Raw genomic sequence first — 18,510 nt, forward strand, 5'->3', positions numbered from 1 at the left:
GCACAGGACTCAGCAGAGGCACGAACATGGGACACCCCCTCTTGGCACTGTCTCCCAGGCCCCAAAGTGGGCAGGGCCCTCACTGTCCATTCTCTGACCATCGAGTGCTATGGGGACACAGAGCCGGGGCCACAAGGGGGGGCAGCAAATGGGGCCCCCCCGGCTTCCTGCTGGGGATGGGAGTGTGTACACCTGGGAAGGGTGACCCTGAAGGGGTATCCGCGGGTGCACACCTACCTCATCGATCTCCTTGATCCACCGGTCGATGCCATCAAAGGACCAGCGGTTGGTGATGTCATATACCAGGAGGATCCCCTGCAAGGGAGACGCGGGCGTCGAGAGGCCTGGGGCCGCCTGGATGGAAGGGGTCCTGTGCCGGGCACAGTGCCCGCTGCGGCCAAGCACCGCTCCCTCCCAGAACAGGTGGGGCCAGGGCACTCGGCTCCGGCCAGACGGCTTTCCAGTAGATCATGTGGGGGTTACTTAAACACACGGCAAGGTGGGAGATGCATGGCTTTGAGACTCTCATGTTTCGGAGGCAGCCCTGGTACCGGCTCTGCATGCTGTCTGGCCAGCTCCGTATCCCTCTCCTCACTGAGGCCAGGCCCGTGTTGCCCGGATGCCCTCTGTGTGGGGTGATGGCAACGGGGCATCTCGTGGGCTCAATGCTGCCCCCTCCCCATCTGGGGTACTTGGCTGGGACAATAGGCATTTTTTCAACTTCTTTGCTGTAAACACACTGTACGCATTAACCTGTGATCATTTAAAAATCACTCAAGTAACACAGGCAGTCTACACAGGTCTACAGGGTGCGGCAGGCCCTGCGGACAAGCCTGGCAGGCAGACAGCAGCCAGGTCCCCACACTCCGTCCAACAGTGTGCCTGCTCTGCCCGGGGCACCCAGGGGCTGAGCGGAGGGGGCTCTGCGTTCCAACCCAAACTTGCAGAGCAGGACGCCAGTCACTCCGGCAGGCCCCCACCAGCCGGGCAGAGCATTTGCTACGGGGACTTTCCCGCCATATCCCTCAGAGACCAATTAGTCGGAGCTCAGCTCTGGGCTATGTGCACCTGCATGACTCGCCCGTCGTCCCTGCCCTAGATATCTCAGGGACCTATCACAAGCCTCAGAGAGGGGACTCCACCAAGCGAGTGCAGCTGCGGGCCCCTGTCTCTCTCTGCCCCTATGTGCCACACTGAAGCAGGCTCGGGACCCACCCTGTCCTGCCCCAGCAAGACTGCGTTCAGCCTGTGTCTCCGTCACACACCGCACGGAGCAGCTGAGATCAAAGAAAACAGGGCACCCTCCATCTCACCATGAGCCCTGCCCCTCAAAACTGTCCTTCCAATTCTGGGAGACAAAAGCGTGGCCCCTAGGTCTTGTAAGCACAAAGGTCAAAATCCCACTCTCTGGCCGGAAAGCCTCAAGCTGAGCAGTGCGGAGCCACGTGCCGACCGGGAAGGGACACTCGCTGGGGAGGAAGAGCCAGGCCTGGAGGGACAGCCTTCGGGACAGATGGGCCCAGACCCATGTGAAGTCAAGGGCTAAGGCACCCGTTTCGGGGACGCTGGAGAGTAGGACTGGACGGGACCCGTGAGTAGCTGGGTGCGAACCCCGCTGCTTGGGGCACAGGGAACAAAGCCTCCAGTTGGTGTGCAGGGAGGGCCACGGCACTGACGCCCCAACCTGGAAACGCCCCTTCAAGAAATAAGCGAGGATGTTCCCATGAGAACTGTGCCTAAACAGGCAGTCCCAGGACTGCGGAGTAAGTCAAGCTACGGGCACACCACACCGATGACCCACCGAGCAGTGCACGTGGGCACACAGCAGACCGTGGGAGATACCCACCCTCAACAACTCACAGAGGGCAGTTTCCGTGCACAGCCACGTGCTGGAAGTCCGGGCGGGGACTCACGTTCCAGCTCTGCTAGCCTGTGTGAGGCTGAAGCGCTCAAGCAAGGGGGCAGAAGCTCCTCCCTTGGGCTCAGGTGTCAGCTGTACCCCTCGGCCGCTGGGGAACCCCTGGCTGTCCCTCCCAACCTCCGACGACCACCACCCGTCTGGGGCTGCCCCAGTCTGACGGGCTGGGGCTTGACAGAGGAGACACCCCACACACACCCGTCACAGGGAGGAAGGACACACAGCGGGTCACACTGTAGGCAGCAGGGACCGAAAATGATCATGCATGTGGCCGGGAAGGACAGGTGGCATCACGCACAGGCGGGACAGCTGAGAAACCAAGGCCAGGTTCTTCATTACCAGAATACCCCAAGGGGTTCCAGCTGTGAGTTCCAAAGGAGGAGGAAGGACGAATAAATTTCACTATATTATACTTCTGTCATCAACGGAAGTCCTACGTGCTCAGGCTTTTTAAATGAGTGGGTACTCCAGGGTACAAACAGAACTCCTCCCCATCCCTCCAGGAATAACTGGTTCCTGTCTTATTCCTGACCCAGACCAGGTCACGGTGCACGCTGCCCAGCCCCCACCCAGGACCCCCTGCCCCACAGCAGCCAGCACCTTCCGCCAGGCTCATCAGGTAGTACCCCTGTTGGCGCTCAGGTTATTTCACCTAATCTTATCAGCGACACCTGCGAAGAAACCCCCCCCCCAGCACTGGAAGATAAAATCCAGACAAGTGGAACTGCGGGGCCCAGGGGTTGGTGCCCTTATTCTATCAAGGTTATTTCTGTTGATTTAGGAGAGCACACACATGTGCAGGGGGCGGGGAGGGGCAGAGGGAGAGAATCTCCAGCAGACTCTGTGCTGAGTGTGGAGCCCGATGCAGGGCTCGATCTCACGACCCTGAGATCATGACCTGAGCCAAAACCAAGAGTCCGAGTCTGACGCTTAACCGGCTGAGCCACCCAGGTGCCCGAAGGTTATTACTTCTGAGCTACAGCTTGTCCCTCAGAAGAGGCACAGATTTTAAGTATGAACAGTTGGATGAGTTTGGACAAATGTGAACATACCTGTGCCACCAACACCCCAACCGAGGTACAGAGGTGCATTTTTCATGAATTTAACTTTTGGCATGTGTAATGCATTTTGTATGGTAAAGCTCCCAAGGAACAGAATACTGTGAGTGAAAGCCGCTGCCTACACTCCCACAAGCAGCACAGAAAATGGGGAGCAGCTGTCTAACGGCTCCCGGCCCATATGCCCACCCACCTGGGCAGTGACAGGTGGCATGCTGGTGCCCCCGTCAGCACTCACTTCATGGTAACTGCGAGCCCTGGACCATTTCCCACAGGAAACCCCTTTTCATAGGAACTGAACCCTCTCTCACCAGACCAGTGCCTAGCCGTGCTCCACCCAGTGCTAATCCAGCTGACCCCAAAGCCTCCATGAAACAGAACCTCCCCCCCCACCCCGCCCCCATCTCCCTCCTTGCACTGAGCCCAGGGGACCCCAGGGGACTCCAGAGGACCCCAGCCGACAGCGCCAGCCTCCCAGGGACAGGAGTAGCCACCTCAGACCCCAGCAACAGCAAACATGGGCCATGGAAAGAAAGTACTCATGGCAAGAGCCACAAGACAGCACTGTTGTGGGGCAGGTGAGAGTAGCCAGGGCTTGGCCAGGGGCTTCTGTGACCTGGGCCCTAAGGGACCTGCAAGGCCTCTCTCTGGTCTTAAGTGAGGGTAGGAGAGTGACAGGAAATACAAAACTCAAGTAGAAGCCCCACGACTCTGGGTGCCGTCCGCTGCAAACCCAGGTGGGTGCCACCCTGCAGACCCCCTGCACCTGTTCACTGCCACCGCCTGATGGGATGGGAGCACGACAGGCGCCTGCTGCCACCCATCCAGGCCTGAGACCTACCACGGGCTCCTCCGGCCCCAGAACAACAAGAACCCCCAGAACCAGCAAAGCAAACGCAACAGCCAACACACAGCTGGCTAGGCTGGACGCTTGAGAACAGACGTGGGAACGCAACTTGCTTTCCGAAAACGTGTCATCTGGCAAACGTGCAGGCTGCTTCCCGGCTTTCTCTCGTGGTCCTAAGTGTCTGTTCACAAGCACGTGTCTGTGGTCTGTCCCATGCTGACACTCAGAGCAGGCAGGCAGCTGAGGCCAGGAGCCCATAATCATCATACCCAAGGGAGCGAGCCCCAGCTCTTCGTTTTCCTCTTGATTACAAAAGTAATGTGTTTATCGTAGCACAACTGAAAATACTCAAACCAAAAAGAGCACAAGAGAGCTCACCAGTAACCGCAGGGTGCGCGACAGTGAACACGAGCGTTTACAACATCTCATCTTGTGTATGTAAAATCACACACGCAGGGGCGCCTGGGTGGCTCAGTCGTTAGGCGTCTGCCTTCGGCTCAGGTCATGATCTCAGGGTCCTGGGATCGAGCCCCACATCGGGCTCCCTGCTCCGCGGGGAGCCTGCTTCTCCCTCTCCCCTCCCCCTGCTTGTGTCTCTCTCTGTCAAAATAAATAAATAAAATCTTTAAAAAAAAAAATCACACACGCAGTCCCTTCCTTAAATAAGAGGGGCCGTGGACCGTGCTTCCGCGTGCCTGAGCTCTCCCACGCTCACCTGAAGGGCGCTGGGTGCTGCAGGCCGTTCCTGCTACTTAACCCACCCCTGGTGGGGACGGGGCTGCTGACAAATGCCCCAAAGCGGCACCCCACTCCCCGAGGTCCTTCTGTGTTTTGTCATGGAGGATCAGCTGCTCCCAGTGGCACCCCAGTTATGGCAGCTCTGCAGGGCGCCGTCGACACCGGCGTGAACACTGGTGACGTCCCCAAGCCAGCGGCTGCAGGAGCGGGGCTCACTCCTCTGTGCCAGCTCCCAGGACGGGAGCTCCTGGCCAACCTCAGCAGAGCGCAGACGAAGGCCCCATTCAGGGTCTTCCTCCCCGAACGCTGGAGAGGCTCCCACTCAGGAAGGCCCTGGAGGAAGGGCTGGGTTGGGTGTTCCTGTCAACACCTCCTTGGACTCAGTCTGACTCCATCACAGACGAAATTTCCCTCTGGCTTCCCAGGTCCCATAGAGCAGAAAGAGTAGCACAGGGGGCGGGGGGGGAAGGGGGGGTGGCGCGGTGCTGGACATTAATCACTGCTCAGAAAGCAAAACAGATGCCCGTGGGGCTCCCCCCAAGCCCCAGCCAGAGTGTGTGTGGGGTGACAGGCAGCCCCCTTGGAGCCCACACCCCACACAGCCAGGGGCTCCTGCCTGCGGTGCACAGCAGATCTGACTTCAGGGGTCTCCTCAGCAATTCCAGAAGCCTGGGGGTCACGGCCTGCCCTGCAGCACAGACAAGACTGGTCCTGCATCCAGACCACTCACTCTGACCCCGCAGTGAGAGTCTAGAGCAGATCTGGGCACACAGCTACTTTCCCTTCTCCTTCTAGCCTCGAACCACATACAGATCCAGTTGGCACACAAGTATGTTGGGGGGAACCCAGAGGATGCAGACAGAAACGAGCAGGTGCCCACATCCCTGCGCACCGCCCTGCCCCACTGAGGACCCACAGCAGCCCCTTCCATGGCGGCTCCAAGGCTCAGGCTCCACTATCCTCGTCAGTGATCCAGGCCAGCCCACTCCGGAGCCCCCAGCCCCGAGACGGGCTTGCCTCCCCAGGCAGCCCCCTCCATCAGCACATCCAAGTCCAGAGAGGTCACCTCTTCTTCCCGGGGAACTGGATGACTGAGCAGCATCTCCAAGGGTCTCAGCACACCTCCTGTGGCACCTCCACCAGCAGGAGCCATGGGAGCCGATGGGCACAGAGGGCACCCAAGGTTAGACCCCCAGTGGAAGCCTGGTGTTCAGATGTCAAACTTGGCTTAGAAAGAATCACGCACGTGGGGTCTGACAGCACAGCAGCGGGAGGGGGTCATCCTGGAGAACAGCACCGGCACGGTCGCTGGGCTTACCTGTGCGCCCCTGGAGTAGGACCTGAAGATGGTGCAAAACCTGCCTTGGCCCGAGGTGTCCCTGAAACACAGGGGGGTTGGGGGACGCAGCCCATGGGACCCCAGCATGCACAGTGTCATCCCGGTGAGGCGCTGGCCCCTGCCCACTCCCACTCCACAGCTCACCCTGGCGGACCTCCATGGGCCTGTGTGCCTTGGAACCTTGCCCTGCTGGGCTGGAGAACCCCACCACTGTGGGAATTCACGCCTCCTGCTGAGGTTCTGGAAAATGCTCCTTCATGTGTAGCCCAGGGAAGAGCAAGGGCAGAGGGGCCATGGTCACAGTGGAAATGAGTGTTTCTGGGCCAAAGGGAGCTGGGCTCTATCAGACCAAACAGCCCAGACTTCTGGTTTCTGCATCAGAGTCCGTTCCACAGGGACACAGGGTCTGTGCAAACGGCTATTCCAGGGAGGGTCAACAGGATGCCACCCTGTCTCTGAGGACTCCTGACTCACTTGAGGCATCGCACAGTGACACTGAGGTGCTGCAGTCCCTGCCCCGGATACCTCGCCCCGCAGGGCCTGACTCACCAGAGTTCCAGCTTGACCCGCCGTCCATCCAGCAGGATGGTGGTCGTCTTATAGTCGATTCCTGGAAGGAAGCAGAGGGTAGCTGCAGGCGACACGTGGGGAAAGGCCCACCAGGACCCACCGTGCCAGGGCCAAGGGCCGTGCCACCCCCACCTGGTGCCTTCCCGTGGCTCCAGACCAGCAACCCAAGCAGGCCACCCCAGTGTCGCCCCGAGAGTGCGTGCTGGGTGCTGACAGCCGCAGGGCGGAGGGAGGAGGCTCGTCTCCGTGCTGACCTGCTTCGTCTGGGTCCTGACATCGACCTCCCAGAGGCTAAGGGTGTCTGCGTTCTTGGTTCACTGTAGCCCCTGGGTACTGACGACTGGAGCGTGCTGGGAGCATGATGAAGGGGCAAGTAATCTCTAAAATGCCATCTCTCTGGAGAGCTCTCTGCAAAACCCATGCTTGCCCTAGCTTCAGTTTTTGTTTTTACTCTTTTATGAGTAAAAGAGTAGGAGCAGGGACACTTAGCTTACATGGAACATCTTCAAGTGGTCTGTGGGCCATCCAGAAACTTCCCACAAGCTATGTCTTCCCTCTTCCATTCCTAAACCTTAAAAATCTCATCAGTTTCTTGACTTTATAACACTTGCTCCAAGAGGGCTTGAAAATGGGCTTTTTTTTAAGGTTTATTTTTTATTTTTATTTTAAGATTTTACTTATTTAATTGAGAGAGCGAGAGAGTGTCAGCAGGGGAAGGGACAGAGAGAGGGAGACAGAATCTCAGACTCTGCACTGAGCGCAGAGCCTGACACAGGGCTCAATCTCACGACCCTGAGATCACCACCTGAGCCGAAACCAAGAGTCGGATGCTTAACCGACTGAACCAGCCAGGCGCCCCATTTTTTTAAAGCATACTCTAGACCCAATGTGGGGCTTGAACCCACAGTCCCGAGATCAAGAGTCACATGCTCCACCAACTAAACCATCCAGGCGCCCTGTTTTTTTTTATTTATTTTAATTTAATTAATTTATTTGAGAAAGAGAGAGGGCACAAGAGCAAAAGCACAAGCAGGGGGAGAGGCAGAGGGAGAAGCAGACTCCCTGCTGAGCTAGGAGCCCGATGCGGGACTTGATCCCAGGACCCTGGGGTGGTGACCTGAGCTGAAGGGAGACGTGTAACTGAATGAACCACCCAGGCATCCCAACGGTCTTTTTTTTAAAAGATTTTATTTATTTATTTGAGAGAGAGAGAGAGAAAACTAGGACAATCAGGGGGAGAAGCAGGCTTCCCGTGGAGCAAGAAGCCCGATGTGCGGCTCGATCCCAGGACCCCGGGAACATGACCTGAGCCGAAGGCAGACGCTTCACCGACTGAGCTACCCAGGTGTCCCAAAAATGGGCATTTTTAATGCAGGTGTTGTTCACACACGCATCATGTGCACATGGCACACCCCCAACCCTGGCACTGGGGCCTCTACCCTCACTGTCCTTCTGCCTGGCCAACTCCCAGCTGTGCATGAAAACCTGGCTCCCATGCATCAAAGGACATTAACAGAATGAAAACGTCCTGTTTTCCTCTCCGACAAAACAGGAGAAAACATTTGCAAATCACATATCTGATGAGACTGGTATCCACAATATAGAAAGAAATGCTACAACTCGATACCAAAAACAACCCAATTAAAAATGGGCAAAAGACCTGAATAGACATTTCTCCAAAGAGGATACACAAATGAGCAATACGCACATAGAAAGGTGCTCAACCCCACTCAGCATCAGGGAAATGCAAATCAAACCACAATGAGATGTCAACTCACACCATTTAGATGGTTATTAGAGAAAAAAACAAAGAAAATCACAGGTGCTGGTGAGGGTGTGAAGAAGCTGGAGCCCTCGGGCACTGCGGTGCGGGTGGGGAAGGGTGCAGCCGCCACGTGGAAAACAGCCTGGTGGCTCCTCAAAAACTCAAACACAGAATTACTATCTGATGCAGAAATTCCACTTCCGGCTTACAACTAAAAGAAGTGAAAGCAAGGAATCAACTACGGATGTATTTCCACACCCATGCTCACAGCCGCACTGTCCACAGCCGCCAAAAGGTGGAAGCAGCTCATGTGTCCACCGGCAGACGAAGGGAAAAGTGTGGTCTGTCCATGCAGTGGACCAGTGTTCAGCCCTAATGGGGAGGACAGGCCAACGTGTGCTCCCACAGGGGTGGGCCCGGAGGGCATCACACTCGGGGAGATAAGCCTGTGGCAGGAAGACAAATATGGCGGGATTCTGCTTCTCGAGGCCCCTCGAGCCGTCAGATCCCTGGAGACAGAAGGTGGATGGAGGTCACCAGGGGCGGGGGCAGGTGGGGAGTCAGCGATTCATGGGGACAGAGCTTCAGTTTGGGAAGATGGAAAAGCTCTGTGGACGGACAGTGGTCGTGGTCCCACAAGAGCGGGAATGAGCTGTGTGCCTAAAGACGGCGAAGGGGGCAAACTTCCTGTTAACGTGTATTTTACCACAATTAGAAGAAAAGGGAGAGAACACTCTCTTGCACGTATTCTCAAGCGAAAGAAACACTCCGCAGGAAGAAGCAAACTCAGGCCTGTCCCCACCCGTACCCCCCAGCCAGTTCTCTCATCTCTATGCTTCTGTTCCATGTTCCCCGACTGGCGTCCGCTCAAGCATCCTCGGTCCTGGGTGGGAGCTCCTGTAATTCTGTCAAACAGGAAGCACAGATCTGGCCCAGGACTTGCCTCTTTTTGGTCCTGGATCTACACCTCCTGCGAGACAGAAACGGCGGTGACCAGAAAGGCTGTGGATATGGACGCCCATGCTCTGGGCAACATCACCTCCAGGTGGCGGGTCAGCCCAGCAGGCTGGGGGCTAGGGGACGGGACACTCCCCGGCACCTCTCCGAAGCTCCCCGCGAAAGGGTGCTGCCCAGTCACCCCGAGGTGACTCCCAAGGCCCAGCTGGGAGTGGCAGGGAGGAGGGTGTGCCCAGCAAAGGCCCAGGAGACGAGGTGCGGTGTGGCGAATGCGGAATGCAGCTGGGCGCCTTGCGGCTCTGTCTGCCCACGTTCCACCGCACGCATCACCATCCCGATGGCGCCGTGACTTTGGGGTGCAGGCTCCGCTCTCCAGCAGCGGCGCTAAACGCCCTGCCAAGCACACAGCAGGCCAATGAGCACGCAGAGCTGGGAGCTATCCCAAGGAAGGGTCTGCTCCGTTTCCAACCTGTCCTGCTGCACAGCCCGCCCGGCTGGGTCTGAGGGCTCCCCGGAGCACAGGGCTTTCAGGGAAGGCTGCAGAGGAGAGCTCGGAGCGGCAGGGAGCCATGCCCGCCCCCCACCCCACCTTGCCAGGAGCCCTCACGGCCCCCACAGAAGGCTGAGCAGCCTGTGTGAGGGGACTGAGGGAAGTGGACAGCGGGGCCCAGCTACGGACGGCCTGGCCGCCGGCCGAGAGCTCCTGACAGGGCGGAGAGCCCCAGGCTGACAGATTCACATGGGCACCAAAATTTCAAATATATCCTTCATGCCTACCCTGCCCCTCATCCCCACCTCCCAAATCTGGACAAAAACGTACGGTGTACTTCATAAAGTCTCAGAAGATACAGACCCACAAGTCCACAGAGAGAGGCCTGCCTGTGGGAAAGCAGACTCTCCGTGCCTCACCAGGGATAGCGTCAACTAAACGTCACTGCTCAGGCAGCTCCGACAAGTCCTGGGTCTCCAGATCTGATGCTGGAGGACTGCAGTCACACTCCCCCTGCCTCACCCCAGCAGTCCATGAACACTGAGCCCCTCTTTGAAAAACTGCTCAAAACACGGAATCTTGGACAGCCCGGGCACGACCATCAGAATCAGCTGGTGGGGGCTCGGATAACTGCCTGGGTGCATGTGGGGGTGACCAGGCCTCCTGAGGTGACGGGAGCAGCTCACACGCAGGGTGGGGGTCATACTGGGTGGCCAAGTCTCGGGCCCCAGAACTGGGAACACTCTCTGGACAGACACAGGGCACTGGGAGGCCAGTGGGGGCCAGCAGCAGCTGACCAGTGCCCGGGGAGACAGGTGCTGCTCTGGTTCCCAACCCTTCCCACGCGAGAGCTCTTGAAGCAGTTATTTGCCCAGTGTTCTGGGGGGTCTTTCCCGTGTCAGTGCAGCCCAGGGCCCATTCGGTGACTCCAGCAATCCCACATCCCAGCTGATGTGTCCCACTCCTAGCTAATAGCCAGTCCTCTCATCTCTGTGCTTCTGTTCCATGCTCCGGGAGCTGTCCTCAACTTTACCATTCTCCTCTGACCCTTCAAAAAATTCTGCTGCTCTTTCTGACCTCATTTCTCAATGCTCTTTCTGGCCCTCTGAACGCTCTTTTCAAATAACATTCTGTTCCTAGTTCTTGGACGCAGTATCTCTTTGTATCTCAGGCAACACTAATTACCGGATTGTTAAGGTTCTCAGATGTCTTTCCTCACACTGTGTGGTGACTGGCTGTCCACCAGCCCTCGGAGACCCCAAGAAGCTGCAGGAAGTCCAGGTGACTCTGCTCAAGTGGGGCTCACGATGGAGCTGTCAGGCACCTCGGGGTGTACAGAGGTCCCTCGTCTTGGACTGGGGGCTGTTCCTGCAAAGAACTAGCTGCTGCCTCTGGGCAGCACGGGACGCTACCTGAGCACCAGCAGCAGGGGCGGCCAGGGCCCTCCGCCGTACCCGCTTCTCCCAGGGAGCAGACCTCCCATGTCCCCGCTCGGCCCCCGCCCTGGCTTCAGTACCAGAGGGCCCAAGGGCATGGGGTCCTGCCTGCACCTCACAGCCAGGCTTCAGGCCTCTGCGCTTCATCCCGCGGTACCTGCGTCCCACACACTCAGCCTCTCTCACCTGACGGGGCCACAAGTTCCCAAGAATGTCCTTTCTACTGTGTTACGGGGTTTCTCAAGGGAGTGGCAATTCACTCGACACAAATTACTGTTTATGTTCCTACTATACACCAAGCGCGGTTTCGGGAACAACAGGGGCTTGCGTCGTGGCTGTCCCACACCTGCACCCGGACGGAGAGCTACAGAGGGTCCCTGTGAGGGGACATGTGTTGTTGTCACAGACTCAGGAGACACAGGCCAGGGACCGCAGGTGAACTGCCGTGCACATGATCGCTGTGCACCAGAGGGAACAGTCCTGAGTCCCACAAACAGCTCCAGCGTCTGGCAGGTATTTGTACAGGAAGCACCTGCGGACCTCACTCTGCGTGAAGACCCGTCTTGCACAGTGTGCAAGCCCTATCCGCACACCACATTTGGCAGGGATGCCACCACCTTGTGAATCACGGGGGTCTTGTTGGTTCAGAATTTTACCAAAAGTTCTTTACCATTTTGAAAAAAACCCACCTCCCCCTTAGTAACACCTGCACCAGGTACATTTCTACTGTCATCTTGTCAGCGTCTAGTACACCTGGATCAGAGCACAAGCGATTTAGGGTGCACTGCCCCTCTTACCCCTCACGTTACAGATACGCTGCGTGTACACGTTCTAGTTCTGCACGTGGATGGCATGGATGACCTGCAGATCAAACTCACTGCTTCTCAGGACAGTACAGGGGACGCTACAAAGTACTGGCCCCAGAGGGCCTGACATGGCTGAGGACGGCACCTGCCGACAGCGCCATGACGCCACGTCCCTGCACCACAGCCCAGGCAGGGCGACGGGGGCAGCTCCCGGCCCTGGGGAAACACCGGCGGATGCTGGAGGAGCAGGAACACTGTAATTACGGGCTGCTGACTGGTGTTCTTGTTTTTGATAGTCACCCCCTTCCTGGTGGTGCCGGGGGAGCTCACCAAGGCACCCACCCTGCTCACAGAGACCCACTTCACCAGGACGTGTGAGCACAGCTGTGGGCGTCTGTCTCCCCTGGCTTCTCACCCTTGGCAGGGGTGCGCCTGTCACCTGTGGGGCATCTGTGGCCAGACGGCCAGCCTGTCAAGGGTGACCTGGACAAGAGCCACCCTGCTGGCTGGAGCTGATGTGTGCTGTCCCGTCAGGAGTCGGCAGACGGACAGGCTACGAGTCACACTCTCTTCCGCTCCCTCCTTCAGAGCTTCACCAGAGCTCACACGCCTGTCAGCACGGACTCAGGACCACCGACCTCCAAGAAAACCCACTGTCACTAGGAATGACATGGTGCTCAGGCAGAGAACACACGAAGAGGAACCAGACAGCTTCAGCCGTCTGCCTGGTCAGCTTGATTTGCTGTATCAATCAAGACTGTCGGTTCAATTTTCCACTGTTCAGAATGAAGACCACTACACACAACCGGGCGGACCTCTGGGTGTGGGCATTTCCCACACACCTGTCAGACCCACCTGAAGGGAGAGGGCAAGGAAGGACATCGCCTGCCCGGACAGGTCATCTGTCACCTCCTTCCTGTCTGAGGTCCCAGTCTTTATGGAAGAAACGGCAACACTTAACGTGTAATTATCCAGCTACTTTACAACACGATTAAAAGCCACAGGACTTTTTTTTTTAAAGTAAGTTTTTTGCCCAACATGGGGCTTGAACTCACGACCCGGAGAACAAGAGGGGTACATGCTCTACCGACTGAGCCAGCTGGGCAGCTACTCTGGATTTCAGCTCGGGTCATGATCTCTGGGTCCTGCGATCGAGCCCCATGTCTGGCTCCCCGCTCAGCAGGGAGTCTCTTTCTCCCTCTGTCCCTCCCCCTGCTTGTGCGTGCGCGCTCTCTCTCTCTCTCTCGCTGTCAAATAAATAAATAAAATCTTAAAAAAAAAAAAAGAAAGAAACAGAAGTGCTAACTGGTGTCTTCCTTTGGAAGTGGAAGAGGGAGGGGAAGCCATTCCCCACAGGCTCTCCCCACTGCAGCGGCTCCTGATAGGGGAGCGGCATCCAGGGATGGCTGGGAGTGCCCCTGGGTAGTGCGGACCACCAGCTCCAAGCCCTCACGGCGAGGCAGGCCACCCACTGAGGTCACAGCAGGCTCCAACAGTGACACAGCGGGTGGAGCCCCCAGATCATGCCTCCCAGGGGGAAGGCTCGAGTCGTTCTCCAACCAAGGCACACCCCGTGTGCTTCCAACAAGACATCTAAACCCAAGACAGGCAGCTATTGCTTAACGGTTACTCCCTAAGGAGGGAAAACAAGCTCTCCCAAGTCCCCAAAGACAGACAAGAAGCAGAAGAGGAATGTTGGGGTCTTCTAGGAAGCAGAAAAAGCTCCCCATGACACAGGTGGACGCACAGAATGCCCTGGGACGCACACAGCAGTCGTCCTGGCGGGCCCAGGCCCAGGCAGCCCTCCTGCACACACACGTGCAGCCTAAAGCACCTGAGTGGCCTTCACGCTTCTCGTCCAAGGGGAAGGCCGCAGCACAGGCCTACTCCCAGGAACTGCGCCTCACACCACACAGCGTGCTTGGGGACATAAACAGGGATTCCACACATCCCCGGTAGACACAGAGGCGGCACTGGGCAATGTGGCAGGCACTCCTGTGTGGACACGGGGTCCTGCCTCCCGGCACTCACGCCCCTGGGTACACGGTACACCCCTCCCCCAGAGGGTGGTGGGAACAAAGACTTGCTTCTGACCCTTGGAGTGAGGCCAAGGTGACAGATGTTCCTCTGTGATCATGCTACATGGGACTGTCCCACTGGCAGATTCTCTACCTTGCTGGTTCTACGAAGCAAGCCGCCCTAGGCAGAGCCCCGTGTGCCTTGGAAGTGAGGTGGCGGGTACCGCCAACAGCCCCACAAACTTGAAAAGGATTCTCTGGGGTGTCTGGGGGGCTCAGTCAGTTGAGCTTTGGACTCTCGATTATGGCTCGGGTCATGATCTCAGGGTCACGGGATCCAACTCCGTGCTCAGCGGGGAGTCTGCTTGAGATTCTCTCTCCCACTGCCCCTCCCTCCTGGGACACACGTGCACTCACACACTCTCTCTCAAATAAAGAAATCTTTAAAAAAAAAAAAAAGTTTGTGATGCCAGGGTGGCTCAGTCGTTAAGCATCTGCCTTTGGCTCAGATCGTGATCCCAGGGTCCTGGGATCTCCCCGCTCTGTGGGGAGCCTGCTTCTCCCTCTCCCACTCCCCCTGCTTGTGTTCCCTCTCTTGCTGTGTCTCTCTCTGTCAAATAAATAAAATAAAATCTTAAAAAAAAAAAAGGATTCTTTCTGTTGCAGCCCACACCTGACTGCAGCCCGAGAGAGACCTTGTGAGGACCCAGCTAAGCTGTGACTGGGTTTCTGACCCATAGAAACCGCTGGGAAGTGGGTGCTGCTTTAAGCCCCTCAGTTTGTGGTAATTTCTTCGTCGGCTTGGGGCTGCTGTGCCAAAATACCATCAACTGGGTGGTTTACAAACAACAGAGACTGACTTCTCTCGGCTCTGGAGGCTGGAAGTTGGAGACAAGGCGCCAGCAGAGTCCGTGTCTGGTGAGGGCTGGCTTCCTGGGTCACAAACAGCAGGAGGGGCCAAGGAGCTTTCTGGGTCTCTTTGACAAGGGCACTGATCCCATTCCGGAGGCTCCACCCTCGTGACTAAGTCCCTTCCCAAGGGCCCCACCCCTGACCATCACCTGGGGGAGTCAGGTGTGAAGATGTGAATTCTGGCAGACACAAGCATTCAGTCCAAAGCAAGAACCAAGACCAGCAGTATCTACCAGAAATGCAAACACACACTCCCCTGACCAGTCACCAAAAATCTACCCAAATCAAAACAGTACAAAGAACTTTTCATGACGGTGTGGTGGGCAGAATAACACCCCCAACCTGTCCCTGGAGATGTCCTCCCCCTAATCCCCGGAACCTGTGAACACGCATCCCACAAGGCGAAGGGACCTTGCAGGTGTGACTGGGGTGATGGGCCTTAAGAGGGAAAGGGTCCTGTGTTATCTGGGTGGGCCTGAGGTCATCAGGAATCCTTAAAGATGGGGACTCTTTCCTAGCTGAGTCAGAGATGAGATGCAAGGAGGAGAGACTCAAAGCCTGGAAGGGCCTGACCTGGCTTTCAAGACAGAGAAAAGGGAAGGCGGGCGAGGCATGTGGGTGGTCTCCAGAAGCTGGGGCTGCCCGGTTCACAGCCAGCAGAGACCCGGGGGGCCTGCCAAGGCCATGAGCAAGGAACAGACCTCCCCGAGAGCCTGCAGAAAGGACGGCCCAACCACCAGAGCACGGAACCGTAAGATAATGTGTTACAGCAGGAACAGGGAAGGAGTACGCTGTGGGAAAGGAACGGGAGGTTATCTACTGCAGCACTATTAACAGACTGGGTACAAAGTAAAGCCCGCCCACTGGGGGTGGTTAAGCAACAGAAGGTGACCCCTAGGACGGAAGGCTGTCCTAAAGAAACAGGATAAAAGGAAAGTGAATGGAACTCTCACCCCCCGCCCCCTGGGACAATCCGAAAACCATCTGGTGGTGCCTACTAAGGCTGAACACACCCTACAACTCGGCAACCCCACTCCACAGTGTATCCCCAACAGAAACACACACATACAGGCACCAAAAACAAGTATGAGAATTTTCATAGGAACACCATTCAGAAAAAACCGAAACACGGAAACTTTCCAAAAGCCCTGGTGCAGAAGAACAGATAAAGACACTGCAGTCGGCACAGACGACAACCACACGGCACCGAGGGGGCCTCACACACAAACGCGCGGCCGTGCCTCACACAAAACAGGGCGCGTGTGACTCCACGTCTAGGAACACTCGAGAAATACAAACCAGCCTGGAACAGAAACATCGGCGGCTGCCAGGTCTGGGAGCAGACAGGCTGGTCTGCAAGGAGCATGGGGGCTGAGGGTGGTGATGGGTTCTCAGGTGTGCACACCTGTCAGCACTCACAGAACTGCAAATTTTAAATGGATCCGGGCTCTGGGCACACAAATTATACCAAGAGAGCTGATTAAAAAGAAAAGGCAGGGGCGTGCCTGGCTGGCTCAGTCTTAGTTAAGCGTCTGCCTTCGGCTCAGGTCATGATCCCAGGGTCCTGGGATGGAGCGCCGTATCGGGCTCCCTGCTCGGCGGGAAGCCTGCTTCTCCCTCTCCTCCCCGCTTATGCTCTCTTCTCGCTATCTCGGTCTCTCTCAAATAAATAAATAAAATCTTTAAAAAAAAAAAAAAAGAAAGAAAGAAAAAGAAAACAAGGTCATGATCCCAGGATCCTGGGATCGAGTCCCATGTCGGGGTTCCTGCTTCTCCTTCTCTCTCTGCCCCTCCCCCTGCTTGTGCTCACTCACTCACTCTCTCTCTCTCAAATAAACGAATCTTAAAAAAGAAAAAAAAGAAAAAAGACTGACAACATCAAACACTGGCCGAGATGTAAAGCAACTGGAACTCACACATATTGCTGGTGGGAATTCAGAATGATAGAGGACTTTAAAACACAGCTGGGCAATTTCTCATGAGTTAAGCAGACAAAAACACACGTGGCCGAGCAACCCCACTGCTAGAGGCACATGCACACAAAGACTTGTGAGTTAGGAATGTGTTTCATGCCAGTAAATCATACACTTGCAAATGGTCAACATAATATGCATATTTACCACAAAACTAATTTTTTTAAAATATATGTATTTTTTTAAGATTTTATTTGACAGAGAGACACAGCGAGAGAGGGAACACAAGCAGGGGGAGTGGGAGAGGGAGAAGCAGGCTTCCCGCCGAGCAGGGAGCCCGATGCAGGGCTCGATCCCAGGACCCTGGGATCATGACCTGAGCCGAAGGCAGACGCTTAACGACTCAGCCACCCAGCCGCCCCAAAACTAAATTTTTTTTTCAAGTTTTATTTATTTAAGTCATCTCCACACCCAACATGGGGCTCGAACCCATGACACTGAGATCCAAGAGTTGCACATTCCTCAGACTGAGCCAGCCAGGGGCCCCCCGAGAAATAAAATTTTTGGGGGCGCCTGGGTGGCTCAGTTGGTTAAGCGACTGCCTTCAGCTCAGGTCATGATCCTGGAGTCCCTGGATCGAGTCCCGCATCGGGCTCCCTGCTCGGCAGGGAGTCTGCTTCTCCCTCTGACCCTCCCCCCCCCCATGTGCTCTCTCTCATTCTCTCTCTCTCAAATAAATAAATAAAAAATCTTAAAAAAAAAAAAAAAAAAGAAATAAAATTTTTAAAAAACTTTAAAGATTTGTACAAGAATGCTCATACCAGCATTCTTCACAACAGCCCAAATCAGGACATGACCAGTGACCAGAACCATACTGACAGGTGAATGGATAAACAAATTGGGGTATATGTGCGCAAAGGAATGCTTCTCGGGAACAGGACAGATGGCTATGGTGTGTGCCCCACGTGAGTGAGTCTCACACACATCCTGCCGAGTGACACAAACCAACAGCACGAAAGACCATCTTGCATGACTCAATTTACAGGAAGTTCTGGAGAGGCAAAAGTAACCCTAGAGTGACAGGAAGCACACCAGTGGGGGCTGGGGGCTGGAGGCTGGGGGCTGGACTTCCAAGAGCCATGACAGAACTTTTAGGGAGAAGTGGAAACAATCCATATCCCGATTAAGGCAGTGGTTATATAGGTACACACTTGTCGAGACTCACTGAACTCTACACTCAAAATGGGTCCATTTCATCATATGTAAATTCTATCTCAATAAAGCTTTTTTCAAGAAAGTAAACCCACAGGATATTGACATGCCTAGAGTTTAGATTAATAGGTCTTTTGACCTTGGGGGCTCTGAATCCAGATTGGATCTGGGTGTGAACACCTGTCCCCTAGCATGCTGAGCACACAGACATGGAGGGAACAAGGACACTCGAGCTCCTGTCCTTCTCCAAGCCAGGGTCTGACCCACAGGCACACATAAGTCTGTTGCTGGGGAAAGGAGGAGGGGGGCCGCCTGATGAAGGACGGAAAAGGAAGCAGAAGTTACCTAATGCATTTCAAGATGCCTTTCCACATACACTAGCACGCCGGCTTTCAGGAGGAGCACTCTAGGGCAGTCTGTGTACCGGTTTCCTTAATAAACCACAACAGACCAGACCAAAGCACAAGCTTTCATAAGGAGCAAGCACACACTGTGTACAAAATTTGGCAAAATACAGAACACTTAACATAA

At 55.9% G+C, this 18,510-nt stretch overlaps 1 protein-coding gene across 2 annotated transcripts in view; it reads right to left on the bottom strand.

Moving 5' to 3' along the window:
- Nucleotides 1-18,510, bottom strand: part of RAB40C (RAB40C, member RAS oncogene family) — a 29,272-nt gene that overhangs the window by 2,496 nt on the left and 8,266 nt on the right. For both annotated transcript variants that reach the window (XM_078075034.1, XM_036083497.2), the window contains exons 3-5: nucleotides 6,450-6,510; nucleotides 5,880-5,940; nucleotides 238-315 (exon numbers count right to left, since the gene is read on the bottom strand). In XM_078075034.1, the coding sequence (XP_077931160.1) occupies nucleotides 238-315; nucleotides 5,880-5,940; nucleotides 6,450-6,510 (200 nt within the window). The remainder of the gene's footprint in view (nucleotides 1-237; nucleotides 316-5,879; nucleotides 5,941-6,449; nucleotides 6,511-18,510) is intronic.

This window comes from Halichoerus grypus, chromosome 6 (assembly GCF_964656455.1).
Source record: "Halichoerus grypus chromosome 6, mHalGry1.hap1.1, whole genome shotgun sequence".
Lineage (NCBI taxonomy): Eukaryota > Metazoa > Chordata > Mammalia > Carnivora > Phocidae > Halichoerus > Halichoerus grypus.